Source organism: Desmodus rotundus, chromosome 11 (genome assembly GCF_022682495.2).
Source record: "Desmodus rotundus isolate HL8 chromosome 11, HLdesRot8A.1, whole genome shotgun sequence".
NCBI classification, from domain to species: domain Eukaryota; kingdom Metazoa; phylum Chordata; class Mammalia; order Chiroptera; family Phyllostomidae; genus Desmodus; species Desmodus rotundus.
In genome coordinates, this window is record NC_071397.1 from 60840980 (window position 1) to 60860953 (window position 19974).

The following is a 19974-nucleotide window of genomic DNA, read 5'->3' on the forward strand; positions in this document are numbered from 1 at the left end:
GGTTTAAACGCAGCAGACGTTTCCTGTAGATGCTCACAGACTCCAGAGCAGAACAGGCTAAAATCTACTACTAGTTGAATAAACTAACTTAAAATACTACAGTCTATTAAAAACAAGTTACAACTAGAGTTACAACTTGAGAAGTAATACAAATATGTAATAAAAACTGAGAAAAACAAGACGCAGATAACATATACATGACTGGATTTAATCAAAGAGAATGAGAGAAATACCATTTTTATGTATATGCACATACATATATACAACCACAGAGAAACAAACAAAAGGATATACACAAGCCTGAATTCTGGTCACTGGGGGCTGACAAGGGGCTTCCTGAGGGAGGTGAGTGAGAGACGGGATTCGTGATAAAAACATCACGTAACTCTACGGATATTCACGCATTAGGATATCTAAAGGCGTGAGCTTCAGAACTGACCACCTCAGAATGATAGGATTTTAGGTGATGTTAATTTCTTCCTATACTTTTCTGCATTGCCGGAATTTTTTTCTCAGGGTGAATTCCTCACATTAGCAAAAAGTTAATTTCATTATAATTTTTTAATTTTATAAATAAAAAAATAAAAGGGGAGTAAATTCTCTAAATAATCGACTAAAAAGGAGTAGGTGGTAAAATTCTCAATAAAAATCAACAGTGACCTCTGTATAGCACTTTCAAGTTTAAGAACTATACCCATATTACCCTGTTATTGTAATATTTTATAAAGAATCAAGTCACCACATGAAGAAATAATCTATTTTCCAAGATCTTTTTGTGTGGGTGATAACTAATGTGAAAAACTACAAGAGTTCATTTAAAATTTCAAAACAACTAAAAGAACTTGCAAAATTCAATTATGCTACTCAACAGTTTTGATTTGAAAATGTATAACTTAAAATGAGAAATTAAATATAAAAACCTTAAAACATAACTTTTTTCTTTTTACCACATTTATTGAACTTCTGGTCAAGATGGAGACATTGACAAACACACTTAACCTCCTCGAAAACTACAGAAAAAACTAAAACTAGACTACAAAACAAATAACACCCAGAACTGTCAGGAAATTAAACCATCAGGATTTAAAGAAGCCACATTCATCCAGATGGGTAGGAGGGGCAGAGACATGGAGAGAGGTGGAGAGGCACAGAGAGGCAGTGAATGACTGGCCCCACATTCACATGTGGTGGATAAAAATCAGGAGGGATACCTCAGGAGCCAGGGATCCTGACACCAATCAGACCCCCCAGCAGCCCAGGGTTCCAGCACCAGGAAGATAAATCCCTATAATTTCTAGCTGTAAGAACCAGTGGGGGGTAGGGCAACGGAAGAAACTGCCAGATTCTCCGGAGACTCCTCTTAAATGGCCCACACAACCTTTGGACTTACACAGAGCCACCCCTTCTGGGATTCAGCGCCAGGACAACAGCTGGAAGGGCACAGGAGTCATATAGAGAGAAAGTGAAGTGACTGGAAACAGGGCGAGTGCTAGGAGACAGCTTCTTCCCAAACTACCTGAAGCCAGGCAGCTACAGTGTCCCCTCTCCAAGACCTGCCCCCCACACAGAGCCCCAAACTGGTGAAACAGGTTACCCCGCCCTGGTGACCTAAGGCTCCACCCCACACAATTTACAGGTCTGCTCTTCTACAATAGGCCATACTACTAAGATAAGGAATCAAAGCACCTCTACCTAATACACAGAAACAAACACAGGGAGGCTGCCAAATTGAGGAAACAAAGAAATGTGGCCCAAATGAAAGAACAGAACAAAACTCCAGAAAAAGAATTAAACGAAATGGGGATAACCAACCTATCAGATGCAGAGTTCAAAATACTGTTTATCAGGATGCTCAAAGAACTCATTGAGTACAACAACAGCATAAAAAAGACCCAGGCAGAAATGAAGGTTACATTTAGTGAAATAAAGAAGAATCTACAGAGAACCAACAGTGGAGGGGATGAGGCCAAAATTAAATCAACAATTTGAAACATAAGGAAGCAAAAAGCATTCAATCAAAACAGCCAGAAGAAAGAATTAGAAAAAAAGAGGATAGTCGAAGAAGCTTCTGGGACATCTCCAAATGTACCACCATTCAAATCATAGGGGTGCCAGCAGAAGAGGAGGGAGAACAAGAAATTGAAAACTTATTTGAAAAAATAATGGAAGAAAACTTCCCTAATACTGAAGGAAATAGACATCCAAGTCCAGGAAGCAAAGAGACCCAAACAAGATGGCTCCAAGGAGGACCACACCAAAGCACATCATAATTAATATGCCAACGGTTAAAGATAAGGAGAGAGTCTTAAAAACAGCAAGAGAAAAGCAGAGTTACCTACGATGGAGTTCCCATAAGACTATCTGCTGATTTCTCAAAAGAAACTTTGCAGGCCAGAAGAGACTGGCAAGAAGTATATTCAAAGTGATGAGAAGCAAGGACTGACAACCTAGATTACTCTCTCCAGCAAAGCTATCATATAGAATGGAAGGGCAGATAAAGTGCTTCCCAGATAAGGTCAAGTTAAAGGAGTTCATCATCACCAAGTCATTATTACATTAAATGTTAAAGGGACTTATTTAAGAAAAAGAAGATCAATACTATGAACATTAAAATGGCAACAAACTCACAATTATCAACAACTGAATCTAAAAAAACAAACTAAGCAAATAACCAGAACAGGAAGAGAATCATAGATGTGAAGATCACTTGGAGGGTTATTAGATAGAAGGGAGGAGAGGGAGAATGGTGGAAAGGTGCAGGAATTAAGTAAGAAGCATAAATTGGTAGGCACAAAATAGGCTGGGGGATGTTAAGAACAGTATAGGAAATGGAGGGGCCAAAGAACATATGCATGATTCATGGACGTGAACTGGGGTAGGCGGTAGGCGGAATGCTGGAGGGGATGGGGGGTACCAGCCTGAGAGGGGTAAAGGGGGGAAAGCTGGGACAACTGTAATAGCATAATTCGTAAAATATGTTTAAATAAATAGATAAATGAATAAATGAATGAATGAACGTATTGGGGTGACATAAGTTAAATAATACATGACTTAAAGCATAAAAATATAAATAGATTACTTACTGCCATTGTTTGCCTTGTCAATTTAACCAACACTGTGACTAGAGATCCTACTGTGATGTTGTTGCTGTCTTCATCATCCAATACTATAAGATGAAAGGAAAAAGTTGATTAAAAAATCAAAATTAAACCCTATGTCAACACGAACAACAAAATTTAACTTACCAAAATGAATTTGGTACTTCAGCATGTCAAATATACTGTATTTTAAACTTACTCAATAAAAAATAATTTAGTGACTGTCTACCCTGTGTAAGGTTCTCCAGTATATGCCTTTAGCAATGTACTCATTTAAATCCTTAAACTAGTTCTATGATAGATTATTATTACTTTTCCTTTAAAGAATAAACTGAGATTCAGAAATAAAGTCAAATGCCTAAGGTGACAGAAAGGCTAAACTAGCAATGCCAAGTTTCAAATCCAGGTTTTTTAAAACAAAGTACAATGTGAGGACTACAACACCATAGCTTTCTCTCGCAGTGATACTGGAAATAGGATTGTGTCACTCTACTAAAATGTGCAAACCTTACATTCTCAATATTTTCACCTGTATGATCAGTGCCTATCAGAAGGAAATAATCAAAGCTAGCATTTCAAACCACATCAAAAGAATTTATTTTTAAGGGAAGTTCAAAATATTGTTTATATTTTTAAAAATATTTTTGCAATGTTTTTGTAATTATGTTTTGCCATACATACATTTGCCATACAGCTCGAGTCTAATAATAAATTTAATATTAAAATTACATTAAAATAAATTAACATTAATATAACTTACCAAACATTATCTTCTATCAAATGTAGACATAACTAATTTTTCCTCCAGATTTTATCTATAAATGTCTTCTTCACTATGTATTTCTGCGTACAGGTTTTTCTAAGTTTGCTGTGCTTATTTTACGTAGGTCTAGACCAGCCTACTCTGTTCTGGCCTGCACTGACACACCACCAGTTGGAGAAGAATGGCCTCCAACAACCTGTAACTGCTATCTCCTGTACTGGCTGTGAGGTGCAACAGCTGGGCATCAAAAAAGGCTGTAACACCCTTTCTTCAACCTGGAAGTCTCCTTTACCCCAAATAAAACTTGAACTATATATTTATCCACACAGCAAAGTTATATGTGCATGAGTGCTGCACACAAATTAACAGCTGGAACAATGTTAATTTGTTGTTAATTTGCCTGCCTCCTGATGCGTAAAACTGAACAAGAAATTAATTCTACACATCCTCTAGAAATGTGGGGAAAGGGATCCACCGTCCCCAGCACTGGATCAAGCAGATACCCCTTTTCCTGCTTCTGTCATTCTTCTACTCTCCCTCCATTAACTATGGTACTCATATTACACATTTGGACAGCACTGTAAAAATATAAAATAAATTGTCTCTACAAAATACTATGGAATGAAGCACATCCTAATGATCTGCACTGAGACTGAATAATCTCACCTTACTTACACATCTAATAAAAAATATCTCAAACAGTTTTTTAAGCAGCACGTATTTTTACAACCCTTGATATATCCAAGATTATCTCTTCAGTCCCAAACTAGATTTTTGAGTGGTTTCTGATTAAATTATTATGGTCCTGATAAAGTTTTATGTTTTTAATGTTTGAAAACTCATGGACCCACAAGGAAATACTTCCCCATCAAAGATGTCCCAGTGTTCACTACATATATCCCACATGCCAGACAAAGTGAAGCCAGAATGCTATTTACCCTGCTTTCTCAAGCACCCAGTCTTTGGGAGCCATTAATTTCCTCAATTCCAATTAGAATGCAAACTCAATAAGGCAGAGGCTTTGTCTTAACCACTGCTTCCCTAGCACCCTGAAGGAGAGTCATTCAATATTTGTTGAATGAGTAAGTGCACAATGTTTGTGTTATTCACTTAAGACTTAGCCTAAGATTCCTTGTTTTAATCCTACGTTTATGGCCTATTTCTCCAACAAGACTACCAGCTGTTTAAAGACAACTACCATTCCTAATGCATCTTTTATTCCTGGTCCCACAAGAATGTTACTGAAACAGTAACCTAGTACAGCATGTCAAAGCTCGGAACAATGCCACAATGAAGAAATGGAGCAGATAATCTCTAATTCTGTCATTCTATGATATTATTCAGCAATTAAAATGGGAACAAACAGGGCAATTATGTAGGTAAAAAAAAAATCTCTACTTTTTTCACTCCAAGCAAACATAAAGATAGCAGTGAAGTCAAGAAAAACACATGTAATATAGCAGAGAATATGGTAATTTTCAAGGCTTATTTAATATAAATAAGTTGGGTTTTTAAAATTAATTTTAGAACTAAGTAGCTATGTTTTTTACACTAACAACAGATATATTTTAAGTATCCTTCATTACATCTGGAACTCTCATTCTTCTTTTTTTTTTTTTAATTTTTATTGTTATTCAATTACAGTTGTATGCCTTTTCTCCCCATCCCTCCACCCCACCCCAGCCAGTCCCACCTCCCTCCCCCACCTCCACCCTCCCCCTTGATTTTGTTCATGTGTCCTTTATAGTAGTTCCTGTAATCCCCTCTTCCCACTGCCCCCCCCCGCCTATTGTTAGATTGTTCTTAACTTCAATGTCTCTGGTTATATTTTGTTTGCTTTTTTTCTTGTATTGATTATGTTCCAGTTAAAGGTGAGATCATATGGTATTTGTCCCTCACCGCCTGGCTTATTTCACTTAGCATAATGCTCTCCAGTTTCATCCATGCTGTTTCAAAGGGTATAAGCTCCTTCTTTCTCTCTGCTGCGTAGAATTCCATTGTGTAAATGTACCATAGTTTTTGGATCCACTCGTTTGCTGATGGGCACTTAGGTTGCTTCCAGTACTTGGCTATTGTAAATTGTGCTGCTATGAACATTGGGGTGCATAGGTTCTTTTGGATTGGTGTTTCAGGGTTCTTAGGGTATAATCCCAGCAGCGGAATTGCTGGGTCAAAGGGCAGTTCCATTTTTAGTTTTCTGAGAAAATTCCATACTGTTTTCCACAGTGGCCTCACCAGTCTGCATTCCCACCAACAGTGCACTAGGGTTCCCTTTTCTCCTCATCCTCTCCAACATTTGTTTGTGGATTTGTTTATGTTGGCCACTCTGACTGGTGTGAGATGGTACCTCATTGTGGTTTTAATTTGCATCTCTCTGATGGCTAGTGATGCTGAGCATCTTTTCATATGTCTCTGGGCCCTCTGTATGTCTTCCTTGGAGAAGTGTCTGTTCAAGTCCTTTGCCCATTTTTTTAATTGGGTTGTTTGTCTTCCTGGAGTGGAGTCATGTGTGGAACTCTCATTCTTTAAAAAGTTAAGATATTCCTGAAAGTTGAACTACAGGAGTCCTCAAACTTAATCCTATTATGAGGATAATAAAAGTAGGACTCTATGAGTGTTCTCAAAACTGTTAGTATATATCATTTTCCATCACAGTAAATCTGACAGGTAACTATAGTTCTGCAAAGTCTAACAACAAGTTATGTTATTAAATGAAGTGTTTTGAGAACCCTGAGTCAAATAAACAAGAGCCATTCCATCAAAAGGGAAGTAGTGTTCCACAGAGGAACCTCCCACTTACCCTGTGACTTTATGTCCATAGTCACATACGGAAAACTCCCAAGAACAGCCATAACCTCTTCATATTTTTCATCTTCAAGGAAGTGTAGTAGACTGCGACGATCTGCTTCTTTTAAACTCACCAAATCCTGGATAGTCTTAATTTTGTACTGAATTTAAAAAGAGAGAAAGAAAATAAATCCTCAAGTCATAAAACTTTCCATGAAGAAAAATTATTAGTATGTTTACTTAAAATCCAAGAATGTGGAGAAAAATGTTAAAATTTTATATATATTTCAAAGCAGCAAATAAAATTGTATAGCATTTCACGGCCTTTTTCTTCAGGGAAATTTAAATTTAGGATTTTTAATTACAAAGTTAATACACAGGTTTTTTTTTAATTAGAAAAAATAGGGGGCAGAGGGGTATAAAGGGACTAAATGGTAACGGGAAAAAATACAATAAAGATTAAAGATTTTTAATTTAAAAAATAAATATCCAAAAAAAGAAAGTTATAGGAAAAAAACAATATTCATATAGAATCTTGACCCAAGCAACAACTGTTGTTATTTGATGTGCTCAGTTCATTGACCTTTACTTTCGATTTTAATGATAAAAACCTTTATGAGTATGAATTTATCTCCAAGTACAGCTGTATCCTAAAGGTTCTACTACAGAATACTCTCATTTTTGTTATTTTCTAAATATAGTGTCTGTTATTACAGTAATATCCATCTTAGCTAAATGGATACTTAGGAGAGTAATCTTAATTTTCAGCTGTTGGGTGCTAGTTATTAATTTTACTTTCACAAGCAGAGATTAGATCATGAGGCATGTGACATGCCTGCTTTTGAATTCTGGTACTTCCATTTATGACTCAAAATGTGATCAAATTTATAAGTATAACAATTACTTGAAAAGAGAAGTCTGATGCAGATTTCTTACATATGTTTATTAGTTTTACCTTAATACACTATCAAATCTAATGGCTATCTTCTGCCTATTTTATCTAACACATTCAAAGTAATATTAAAATCTCCTACGAAATTACAATTTCATTCAGTGTTTTCTTATATTTTCTCAAGTTTTTCATTTTTCATGTCTTCACTATAAACTGTATTTTCTAAATAAGAATTATCTTTATCTACTTATTTAGTTTTTTTAGTTGTTTTTTTTTTTTTTTTTTAAATTTAGAGAGAGAGGAAAGGGAAAGGTGACGGGAGAGAGCTGTTCCACCTACTTATGTTTGCATTCACTGGTTGCTCCTTGTATGTGCCCTGACTGGGGATCAAACCCACAACCTTGGCGTGTCGGCATGATGCTCTAACCAAATGAGCTAAATGGCCAGGGCTGATTGATTTATTTTTGAATGCCTATTCTGTTCATACTAAACTCATAAACCATCACCCAACATTTAAGCCACATATAAAATTACTGGAAAGTATACAGTGCATTTTTTACTTGGTACATGTATTTTTAGTAACATAATATAAAGAACAAAGTGTTAACTACTATAAAGGCACTGGCCACATAGTAAAATCACTTGTAGTTGTAAGATATTAAACAGTTACCTAATCAAGAAAATGTTAACAGAACCACTTGAGGGATAGTTTTAGAATATTTAAGATATTCTAAATTTAAGAAATTCATAATAACCATTCCTAATAGAAGACTTTCACTCATGCTATCTTTAAGTGACATGACAAACTGCTTCAAACGGATTCTGAAGTACAAAGAATTACCTTTTTATGATTAGAAACCCTTCTGAGATTGTCCTCTTCAATGTGAGGGAGCTGCAGAAGGGGAGACTTAAACTGCTGAAGGCCTTGCACAGCCATCTGAGAAAGCTTCATGCAGTTTTCTAGGGATGCCAAAGTTGGAGCACGAAACTCCCTTTCTTAGAAAGAATAGGAAGAAAGGCAAAAACAGGGCTGGACTTTTTATATGTTCAGGAGGATACAATTCATGACAAAAATAAGATTTATGTGAACATCCTTAACCCTTCAAATTTTAAAATCACAGTGTTAATTTTCCTTTAAAAGTTATTGGATAAAATATAAAAAATATATATACAAACTTGGTCAAATGAACATTATCCAGCAACAACCATTAATTTAACATAAAAATTCTTTGCATGACCTCCAAAAACAGTAAATTATCAGATATTATCAGTATCAAGAACACACTGACACCATGCCAAGAACTGACATCATCCATAATAACAAACCACATCCACATCGCTACCTCCTTTTCTATGAGCCTCTCCGTCCCTTTCCATCACTGACCACAAACTCCCTCCGCCTTCTTTCCCTTCATGCAAAATACTACATGTCAGATGAATCATTACTACATAACTTAAAGAATTATTTTAAACTCACTGTTAAAATACAGAATAAGCTGACTCTAAAAATAATCAGAGGAAGGAAAAAGATATTTTAAATCTTTGCAAACAATAAATAACAACAAAGAATAAAATACAAAAAAATTAAATTCAAAATATAAGTTATGACAAATGTTTACATAAAGGAAAATGTAAGGAAAGAAATAAGAAAAACCATAAATAAAACTAGGAAAGCTGATTCAACTTATAGATGGAATTATAGTTAAGTACCCATAAAATCTTCTAACTATGAGGTATAATCTGCATATGCTTGCAAGAAAAAGTACAACATAATTGTATCTCCTCCTCACCTTCACGACTCCGGGCCATTATTATTAGTTGGCAGATTACATTAACCACTTCTTGAAGTAGGGAAGGGCATTTTTTCAACATAAATTGCTGATCTGCAAAACAATAGAAAACCTGACAAATCATTCTACCTTTACAGTCCAAAAACTAATACCAAATTTAAGGTATCCTACAAACATCTCATATGACCTCAGAATTTTACAGGTTGAATGCATGAGTAGTCTAATCAGTAGCACTATGCCACAAATCAGTTAGAAAACCCTAACTCAGAGTAAATGTTTCGAAGGCAAATTTTTAATATTATGAAGGTAGGCTTTATTAATTAACCCCTTACCTTTTCTTTTGGAAACAGTCTAATTTTTCACATAACTTACTATATTTAAGAACTTTAGTAATTTTCTTCTGGTGCATGTAACATTCTAAGAGTATAATTATGGATAAATTCAAAGGCTAAGATTGAGGAAAATGTCAACTAAAGGCACAGAGAGAAAGATAGGAAGAGAAGGATGAGGAGGAATGGGGGGGGAAGACTCATCATTTATTCTGCATATAGTAGTTAACCATTAAGATCATCCATTTTTAGGTTAATACTCAACCTAAAACATTCTGTTCCCTATTTCTTAGATAATTGGTTAAAATGGAGGCTTCATATCTTCACAAAACATTAGGAATAAAATTATTAGTTAACTTGCAACTCTAATAACAATGCTTAAATAGTGCTCCTTCATTCCATCATAAGCATCCTATCCTATCACCAATCACTGAGCATGAACTGGCCTTTGTTTCAGAGGCATTTGATTATATTATTGGTTTAAGGGGGGGAGGCGGGTAAATTCAGAAAGTACATTTATTCCCTAAGAATACTTTATTTTAAAACTTCAATTGAAATAATGCAAGTGAAGAAGAGATGACACTGTTTCATGACATCCCTCAAAACACCACTGTCTCAATCTACTGCTCTTCTTTTAATTATTTAATTAGAACAGATGGCTTCAAGTACTTAAGAAGCTTTAAATAAAGATTAAAGAGTGGTGGTGGTGGAGTAATGGAGTTGATCCAGGTATTTGCTGTGAAATCCATTTCTTTCTCCTCTGGACTTGTTGCATAATCTAAAATTGACTGAATATTTCTCCTATAGAATATTATCTCATTGTGAAATACTAAATTTTAACATTTGCTGTAAAATCTTACTTACTTAGACCTTCCAAGTATTTGTGAAGTAATTATGTAGCATACAGATTTCTTTTCAAAATGCCCTTGAACAGTTATTTAATTGAGGAAAAAAAATAACAGTGATGAAAACACTGCACCATGAGGGCTAATTAAATCCACTGCTTTCATATGACTAAAACCCTGCAGAGAGTAGAATCACAAATACCTTCTTCAAGGGTCTCAGGAATTTTCATTCTAGCAAGATGAGACAGTAAAAGAACTCTGGCCTTCAGGCTATATGGACAGGTAAGTGGAGGTTCGTTCTTCTTTAAATTAATGCTGCCAATTTCTCTGATTAGCTAGAGTAAATAAAATAATTATTCAAAAATACACATTCAAAAAAGCATTGACTTTAATAACTAAATGCTTATTAAGGAATTTCAAAGATGGCCTAACCTGAGGTATTAGAATATTATCTGTTGGTCTGCTTGTGGCATCTTTATTATATTGAGGATCAAATTCAGAGGCTCCAGCCAAAACCATGATAAGACCTAAGAAAACAAGAGAAATATGAAGGTAAGTAAATATATTTGCTCACCTATTAATTTCCCCTCGTATGATACTTCATTAATCCTAGAGTGAGGCAGTTTTCCAACCACACACAATGCTTAAAACCAACTGAACCCAACTACTAACAAGTATTCATTTCTCCCATAAAAAAGTCTCACTTTTTAAAATGTCCACAATACTACTTTTCACAAGTAAATAGAAATATACATCAAATTAATAGCCCCAAAGCAACTGAAAGCATTAAAATCACTTCAAATAACATCTGTTTCTAGGCCCAAGCATGTTTTCCATAGAAACTTTCTATAGACCATTAAGTATTCCATGTGATATTAATAATGTTACGTGAAAAAAAGGGGTTCTGTGGTTAAATATGGCTAATAATGAGTTTAAGAGAGTTTTAGGTTTCTTCACTTTATAACTCCTCATAGCCTTCTGTCATTTACAGAAACTTCTATTACACAACTCTTGAAATACACATGATTCACAGCCACGTAGGGAGCAGAGCAAAAGTAGGTTTACAGTTCAGTACATGTTTATTGAGTACAGAGTTTATTCTTGTATTAGTATTTATTAATTATCCTATTTTCCGTACGAACTGTAAACCTCCTTTTGCCCAGCCCATATATTAGCATTACTCTTGTTGGCTTATACAAGCTCTTCAATGACTGGCATTATAGTTATCACAGAAAATACATGCAATGTATTCACAAAAAGCAGGGCAGCATAGAGGTTAAGTGCATAAACCCTGGAGTTTTCACATCCTAGCTAAATGACCTAGACAATAGTCTTCACCTCTTTATAGACCTTAGTTTCTTCATATGAGCCTGCCGCACAGTAAGCACAGTAATGTGAGTTATTACTATGACTACCTTCAAATGTTTTCATGAAAATTGTTCCTAAGATGGCTATATAAATGGTGCCAATGCTAAAGCAACCAAGGATATATAACCAAACCCACCAACTAAACAATGCGCTAATAGAATTAATTGTACAAAGCTAAGTACTGCCCTCAGAAATGAAATACAAATCAAGGACACTGATGCAAAAACCACATTAAAATATATTATAAACATTAAATATTTTCGTAAGGAAATAAGTTCGACATTAATGTTTCAATCCAGCATAAGGAAGAGTGATATGTGTGCATAAGGGAAAGTAACATTCACTCTTCAGAAATCAAAGATCTGCTCATTCCTCCGAAATATAAGCTCACAGTCATATGATCCCGAGAACTCTCTTTCTGGTTACCCAGACAGTAAAATTGGCAAATCCACAATAGAGAAAACTCCATTTAGGTTTTGGAACAAAAAATTTCATTTTCCAGTGAGGCACAATTTAAAACTTGTATCTTCTTTTTTCTTTTTAAGGAGGGCAAGAAGGATGTCTATGATTTCTGCATAGCAGTGATTCTAAAAGAAAATACTATATATTCCAGAGATAAAATTTACATTAGCTTTATGGGATCAAAGAAAGTACCGTATTTTTCAGACTATAAGATGCACTGGACCATAAGATGCACCTAGGTTTTAGAGGAAAATAGGAAAAAAAACCCCTGCTCCACCTCTGCTGCCCCCCGCACCCCCCCACCCACCATGAGCCAGGTAAGCTACATTCCCCACCCCCGCAACACCCCCACTACCCCACAAGAGCCAGGTAAGCTACATTCGGACTATAAGACACACCCCCATTTCCCTCTCAAATGGGGGTGTGTATCTTATAGTCTGAAAAATGTATTATTTAGGATGGCACTTTTTTTATATAAGAAATGTTAAAGTAAGACTCTGGGAATGAAATATCCTGGCAGTTTTCTTTCAACATGCCCAAAAACTCCACTTACTTTATTGTAATTAATAGAGTATAATGTACTGGTTTATGGCTCAGGAACCAAACTGCCTGGGTTCAATCCCGGCTCTGTCACTTACTGTGTATCCTTAGGTTCAGTTTCCTCACCTATATCATGTGCTTAAAACCAACACTTACTTATGGCGGCACAGCAAAGATTAAATGAGTTAATACATGTATAGAGCCTAGTAATGTCTGGCACATAACAAATACTCAAGAAACATTAGCTGGTATTATTACAAAATTAGCCCACATGAAGCTTTAGCATAGAACTTCTGGGGAAAAAAAAAACAGACAGCTGAGTAAATGAGAATAACAAAAATATATCAATAAATGTAATAAAGTCCTGGCAAGTGTGGCTCAGTTGCGTGGAGTGTCATCCCATAGAGCCAAGGGTTGCAGCTTCAACTCCCAGTCAGGGCACATACCCAGGTTGTAGGTTTGAGCCCTGGTCACGGTACATACAAGAAGGCAACCAATCATTGTTTCTCTTTCACATCCATGTCTCTCTCTCCGCCCCCCTTCCCCTTACTCCCTCTCTGAAAGCAATGAAAAAAATGTCCTTGGGTGAGGATGATAAAAAAAAAAGAAATGTGATAAAGGATGTTAGCATTTTCCTCCAGCTTTAGTTACATGAACTGAGTATCCATAAAACTGTAAAATGGAATTTCTCCAGTTGAATGTATATCATCTCCACATAAATGACTCAGAAAATAACCTAATGTCATAGTTACTTAAATTTACTTACGTTTCATGTCCATATTTCGGGTTTTATAAACAAAATATGTATAAATCTGTGTAGTGCGTATTAGAATCTGGTCTCCACTATAGCGTATTGAGCGATACCACCAAGACCCCTAAATACAAACAAAATTAAACAAGAAATAAAGCATGAAAGCTACAATAAATGTTAGGTTTGATAAAGAATATGTTTATGGTCAAATTTTATAAATGTTCATAAACCAATAAAAATACCTCAGCTTTAGAACAAATGCCTTCATTATATATTTCAAATGATTTATTTAGCAAATATTCATATTGCCCAACGCATTTGTACTGCCTGAACCTACCTCACTACATATATGTATCATTAAAGCATTAAGTTTCAGCTAGAAATTGTTTGAAGACAAAATAGGAATGAAACAACCCATTACTATAAGCAACAAGCTGGTTCCTGACACATAGCATATCTTCAATACTTATTTAATAGATAAATGTAGGAACAATTCGATAGCTAGTAGACTGCTTTCATGCACATTACACAGCTGGATGCTCACACAAAAGTCCTACGGCAAAGGCACAACAGGTAAATTACTAGCCTCACTATAGGAATCAGAAACTGTACGGTCAGGAAGACCAGAACCAGTCATAAATCTAATAAATGGCAAGATCACAACTTTATGGTATCTCCATCTTGAGGCGCTATACAGCTGTTTTTAAAAATGAGGTTGCTCAATATGCTGTACCCCTAATATCTGAAGCAAAAAAAGTCCCAGAACAATACATATTACCATACACGTTTTAAAATGTGTGTATGTATACATAATACCTAGAAAAATACAGGGTAGGTTTACAGTTGTTCATACGGAAAAAATACAGTAATTTATAAATCATAAGAAGAATAAACTGTGTTTTGTGTACCCACAATTGCAAGCCTATTTTTCCCCACCTTGTATTTAAAAGGGAAAACACCAAACTTAAGCAGTAGATTATCTCTGACAGAGAAATGGAGTTGAGGGAGGTGGTGAAGGAAAACTAAATTTAAACTACCAGTTGTGTCTAACTTTTGAATTGGGAGGTAACATACTTTAACATATCAAGTGGTATTACCTTTAAAAGACTTTAAATAGCTGAACATAAGAGTCTTAAATGTCAAAGGTCAATAAATTATATTCTAAAACAAATTATAATTTTACAGTAAGACTCCAAAGCATGCCATCAATTCCCTTTCCACAAATACATTAATAAAAAGAGCTAGAACTTACCACAACAACTGGAAGGATAACCATGAATGCCAATCCATATACAAGTAAAACCTAGAAGAGAAAAAAATTATGGCCTTCATCAGGCAACTTATAGTAATATCCATAAACACTTATTTTGAGGCTTACATGGGGAAGGCACTATTAAAAGCATTCCTCATGTATTACTTCATTTAATTCTTCATTTCAAACCCTCTGAGAAAGGTACCATGATGATTTTCGTTTTGGAGAGTGAACCTGTAGCATATGTAAGTTACACGGCTTGTCCTAGGTCACATAGCTAGTAGGTGAGAGCTAGGCCTGGCATTCCAGATACAGAACCTATGTTCTTTTCCACTATAATAAATTACCTTTTCATTCACGCTATAAATAACACCAGCAAAACAGCTTTATAAACTGTATTTCCCTTCCAGTCAAGTACTTACATATTCATACCTTCATAAGTGATTAGTGCCTTGGAAATAAGTAATAGAATACTGCCTGGTTCCTTTGTCTAAACATCAAGGAGTAACTTTATAATGTTCTGTTTGAAGTCTATTGGTCTCAGATTTTTCTCCCACTGAGTGATCCCAAATCTGGTAGCTATCTTTCTCTTCTCTAGTATTCCCAGAGTAACCCTAAACATGATAAACGCAATTACATATAGCAACTATATACCCTTTAAGATAACAAATGTTAATCTGCCATAAAAAAACATTAAATAGCCATTTCAAAACAAATCACAGACTATATGGATTTTGGTTTTTTATTATTTCAAAGACAACTCCTAGATAATTATTTTCAAGAAAGTAGGGAGTCATCTATTCCTGAACAAGAGAAATTCCTGATATTTTAGAGTTCAGCATCCATAACTGACTGATATCCTACTGCCTCATGAAGTACCACATGGAATATATACTATAAATTTAGAATATGTTAAAATTAATTTAGCCTGGGTAAATGTGAAATAAAGGATAATTTAAATTTTGAGCACAACTTAGGATAAATACAGATACCATAAAAAACAGTAGTTCCCCAAACCGAGGGTAAGACCCAATCTGAAACTGCCTCCAAAAGAAAATCACCACAACTTTAAGGTTTTAACACTACTTTTAGAATACAATGCCCTAAACCAGCAACCTAATAATGATAACCAATTCTCTTCTCCATTTTGTAAAAAGTTTCACAATACAGTTAAATTAAAAACCACATACCAACATTTTCATTGTAGTAGCTCTCTTTATATTACCAAGATATGTCAAACACATCATAATTTATCTCATTTAAATTTAAGCACTCACCAAAATTGAATTTTTCTGGTCAACTATCCAAGCTGGCAGGGCAATTCCAAAGCTGGTGGCTAAAATAAGAAGAATATTTCTGTACTTTCAGTTTTATTTATATCCCAAAATTCTGTCTTCTACCCCTCACAAAAAAACTGAGAAAGATCATCTTATTATGTGTGTTCCCATTACACAAATGAATGGATATAGTTTATATCTGAAATTAAATTTTTCCAGTAGGGGAAACAAAATTCAATTTAAGTACATGAATTCTTTCTTTCTAAAAAAAATCTAAATTCTTTTATATTTCCTGAGTTTATGTGAACACTATGAATATGTGAGAAAATGTCTAAAGTCAGCAAAGAAAAACTTTTTTCCATCCAGTTTTTTCAAACTACTAACTGGAAATGATGAATGACAGTGACTACTCTTCTCATCAATCTAAGTTCTATCTTCCAAACTAGTTTCTAGAAAGAAAAATAAAGTTAAAAATTAATTAAAGGGCCCTGGCTGGCGTGGCTTAGTGGACTGAGCACCAACCTGTGAACCAAAGGATCACTCATTCGATTCCCAGTCACCGACTCAATTTACATGTCTATTTAACTCCAAGTGGTTGTAATTTTCCTACTGATAAACTAAGAAAATCAAAATATTTTCAATCTAACATTTTAATAATATATACCATACCCCCAATATTTTTTAATTATCATTTAACACACCTTGAGGTCCATCTGGATTTCCAAATTCTTCCCAATTTTTCCGAGACTCTTCATCAGTTAGACTAGCATCAAAGAACAAAGTTCAATAGTTAGAAAGCCCCATCTGAAAAACAAGTCCTCACACATACAAACTCCATTAACCAACTAACTCATTTGTTAAAGATATTAATTTCAGAAAATCAAGAAAACCCTCTCTGAAATCAGGGGGAAAAAAGGAAATAGGGGAGCAAGGAATTCTGGACAAAAAATACCAACTATTAAGACTTGAAACAAATTCCCGGTTGCCTCGTGGGTCTTCAAGTTTAGCCACTCGAGCCAGGAGATGAAACTTTAAAGGCTGACACAGTTTCTCAGAAGGCAGGGAGAATTATAGTTGCCTTTTTTCTTATATGCTCACACATTTTCCAAAATGTCTTCAATGAACATGTTTGCACTTCAATAATGATATGTATCTATATTCTAAATATAAAATTCATAATTAATAATAATCCCTCCAAAACTGGCACCTTATTTTCAAAAAAAGAAAAGAAAAACACCTATAAACTCCATTGCTGTGGGAAAGGTCATTTACCTTGTATTGAGAGCAAACTTCCTCCAAAGTCAACTGCCCACAGAATTAGAAAAATAGTCTGCTACAAGAACAGGCTGGCAAGATGTATTCAAAGTGATGAAAAGCAAGGACCTACAACCAAGATTACTCTGTCCAGCAAAGCTATCATTTAGATTGGAAGGGCAGATAAAGTGCTTCCCAGACAAGGTAAAGCTAAAGAAGTTCATCATCACCAAGCCCTTATTATATGAAATATTAAAGGGCATTATTCAAGAAAAGATCAAAACTATGAACATTAAAATGACAACAAACTCACAACTATCAACAATTGAATCTAAAAAACAAAAAGAAAAAGAAACTAAGCAACAACTAGAACAGGAATAGAATCATAGATATGCAGATTATCTGGAGGGTTATCAGCTGGGAGGGAGTAGGGGGAGAAGGGGGAAAAGGTATGCAGATTTAGAAGCATAACTGGGTAGGTACAGAATAGACAGGGGGATGTATAGGCAATGCAGAAGCCGAAGAATTTACATGCATAACCCATGGACATGAACTAAGGTTGGTGGGGTGGGGCAGAGATTGCTGGAAGGAAGGGAGAAACCAAGCAAGGGGGGCGGAAATTGAGAAACTGTAATAGAATAATCAATAAAATATACTTTAAAAATGTTTAAAGAAAAAAGAAAAATAGCCACTAAAGCAACAGCTTCCTAACATAGGCAATATGAAAGTGACAGAGTGATTTTTTTAAATGCCTGCATATAAATATAACCCATGACTTGGGCGATGGCTAAAGGTACAAAGTGAGAGTGGTTTTATTCCAGGTCTCATATAGATATTAAGAAAACACTAAAACTTTTATTTCCTTCAAACACTTTACAGTGTTGTTAAAGAGATAAGGCAGACACACACTCACACAAAATGACAATAAAATAAGGAAGGCATTCCTGGAGACCAAAAGATTATGTTTATGTTCAAATCTAATTTTTGCCCTATTTCTATTTCCCAGAACATATGCACTTAAGATACGATATAGAGTTTACTCAACCAAGTTCCAGGTTGAGAGAGAGAGAATGCAGAAGAACCTTCATAAAATAGCAAAAATTTTCAATAATTTGAAAATATTTTTAAACTTACTGATTTGACCATTTATAAAAAATAAGTACCTAAACATCTTTAGTCCTTTATTTAACTGTGTGCCTCTACTTAAACTATTTAAACTAAGACACAGTAAAATACAGGAGCCAATGGGATTCATTATTAGAGAGATTTCAAGTTAATAAGGAGTGGTGCTAAGATTCTTTTCTGTTGAGGGATATTTCTCAAAAAATTTTGCCCCAGTTTACCTGTACAGTTGTATACCCAAAGCTTCAGCTATTCTTTCTCTCAATATTCTGTCTTCTAATTAGATTCTTTTCCTCAAAATAATTATCTCAGTCCCTTCTGCCTTTCTGGTGATGACAGCACAATAGACTGCTCTATTCTCTGTACCAGGGGTGTCAAACTCATTCTCACCAGGGGCCACATCAGCCTCAAGGTTGCCTTCCAAGGGCCAAATATAATTTTAGGACGGTATAAATGTAACTACTCCTTAACAGTTAAGCAGGAGCTCGGTGCTGCTGCTGGGTAGAAACAAGGTACCTAGCTGGATAAAGTAAGGTGGAGGGCCGGATTCGGCCCACGGGCCTTGTGTTTGCCACATGTTCTCTATACAGTGCCCTCAGATTTTGCAAAATAAAGCACAGCTCACATCATAAAGGCATTTGATATTTAATCCACACACATACCTGATTACAATTCCATTAACTCTTTCATTAAACCAACTCATGCAACTGCTGTGTGACAGGCACCATGCTAGATACTCAAATAAAAGGATTCATCAACTTTTTAAAGTCAATGATTTCTTTGCCACTTACTAATGCTTTAGTATAACACCATTCCTAAGACTAAAGTATTTAAAAGCTAGGTGATTTGTTAACTCATATATAACAAGCTTAAATAAACCCAATGATGCTAAGATAACTTTTTTTAAAATTCAATCAGTGTAAAGTTTCCTAGACATGATTATATCCCTTCACTTTGGAGGTGCAAGGCTGTATCATAGATCCAAATATAAATCTAATGGAATCTGTGCCCTTTGCTCTGTAATATATACACATTTACAAATATACATAAATTCTGTATACAATTGTGGGACCCCAGATTATAAATCCTGATCTAGAGAATGCTTTCATTAATGCTTTCATTATATTTCATTAGACTGAGTTGGCTATGTAGAGCTAAGTTACATATTCATGTGTGCAAACATATGAAAACACGTTTTTAAAAGCTGAAATAGCTTTAAGGTAACATCTCTGCTGCCCACTTGTTATAAAGTAGCTTGAAGTTGGGTTTTTACACCTGAAAGCCAAATCCCAACTGCATCCAGAAGAATGAACCAGAAAATTCAATAGTTGATCTAACTCCTCAAAAATAACCAGACTTCCTTTCCTTTAAGTTAATATCTTGTATGAAGAAATAGGAATGACCTAGCTAGTTTATTATAATGGGCAAATAAAGGAAGAGACAA

The 19974-nt window shown here is 35.1% G+C and overlaps 1 protein-coding gene across 1 annotated transcript in view; it reads right to left on the reverse strand.

Moving 5' to 3' along the window:
* The window catches only part of SEC63 (SEC63 homolog, protein translocation regulator), a 73515-nt gene that overhangs the window by 23406 nt on the left and 30135 nt on the right, over window positions 1-19974 (reverse strand). The window contains exons 5-14 of the mRNA XM_053913621.1: window positions 16856-16917; window positions 16155-16213; window positions 14878-14928; window positions 13641-13749; window positions 10937-11031; window positions 10707-10839; window positions 9331-9423; window positions 8382-8536; window positions 6662-6809; window positions 3084-3166 (exon numbers count right to left, since the gene is read on the reverse strand). Of these exons, the coding sequence (XP_053769596.1) occupies window positions 3084-3166; window positions 6662-6809; window positions 8382-8536; window positions 9331-9423; window positions 10707-10839; window positions 10937-11031; window positions 13641-13749; window positions 14878-14928; window positions 16155-16213; window positions 16856-16917 (988 nt within the window). The remainder of the gene's footprint in view (window positions 1-3083; window positions 3167-6661; window positions 6810-8381; window positions 8537-9330; window positions 9424-10706; window positions 10840-10936; window positions 11032-13640; window positions 13750-14877; window positions 14929-16154; window positions 16214-16855; window positions 16918-19974) is intronic.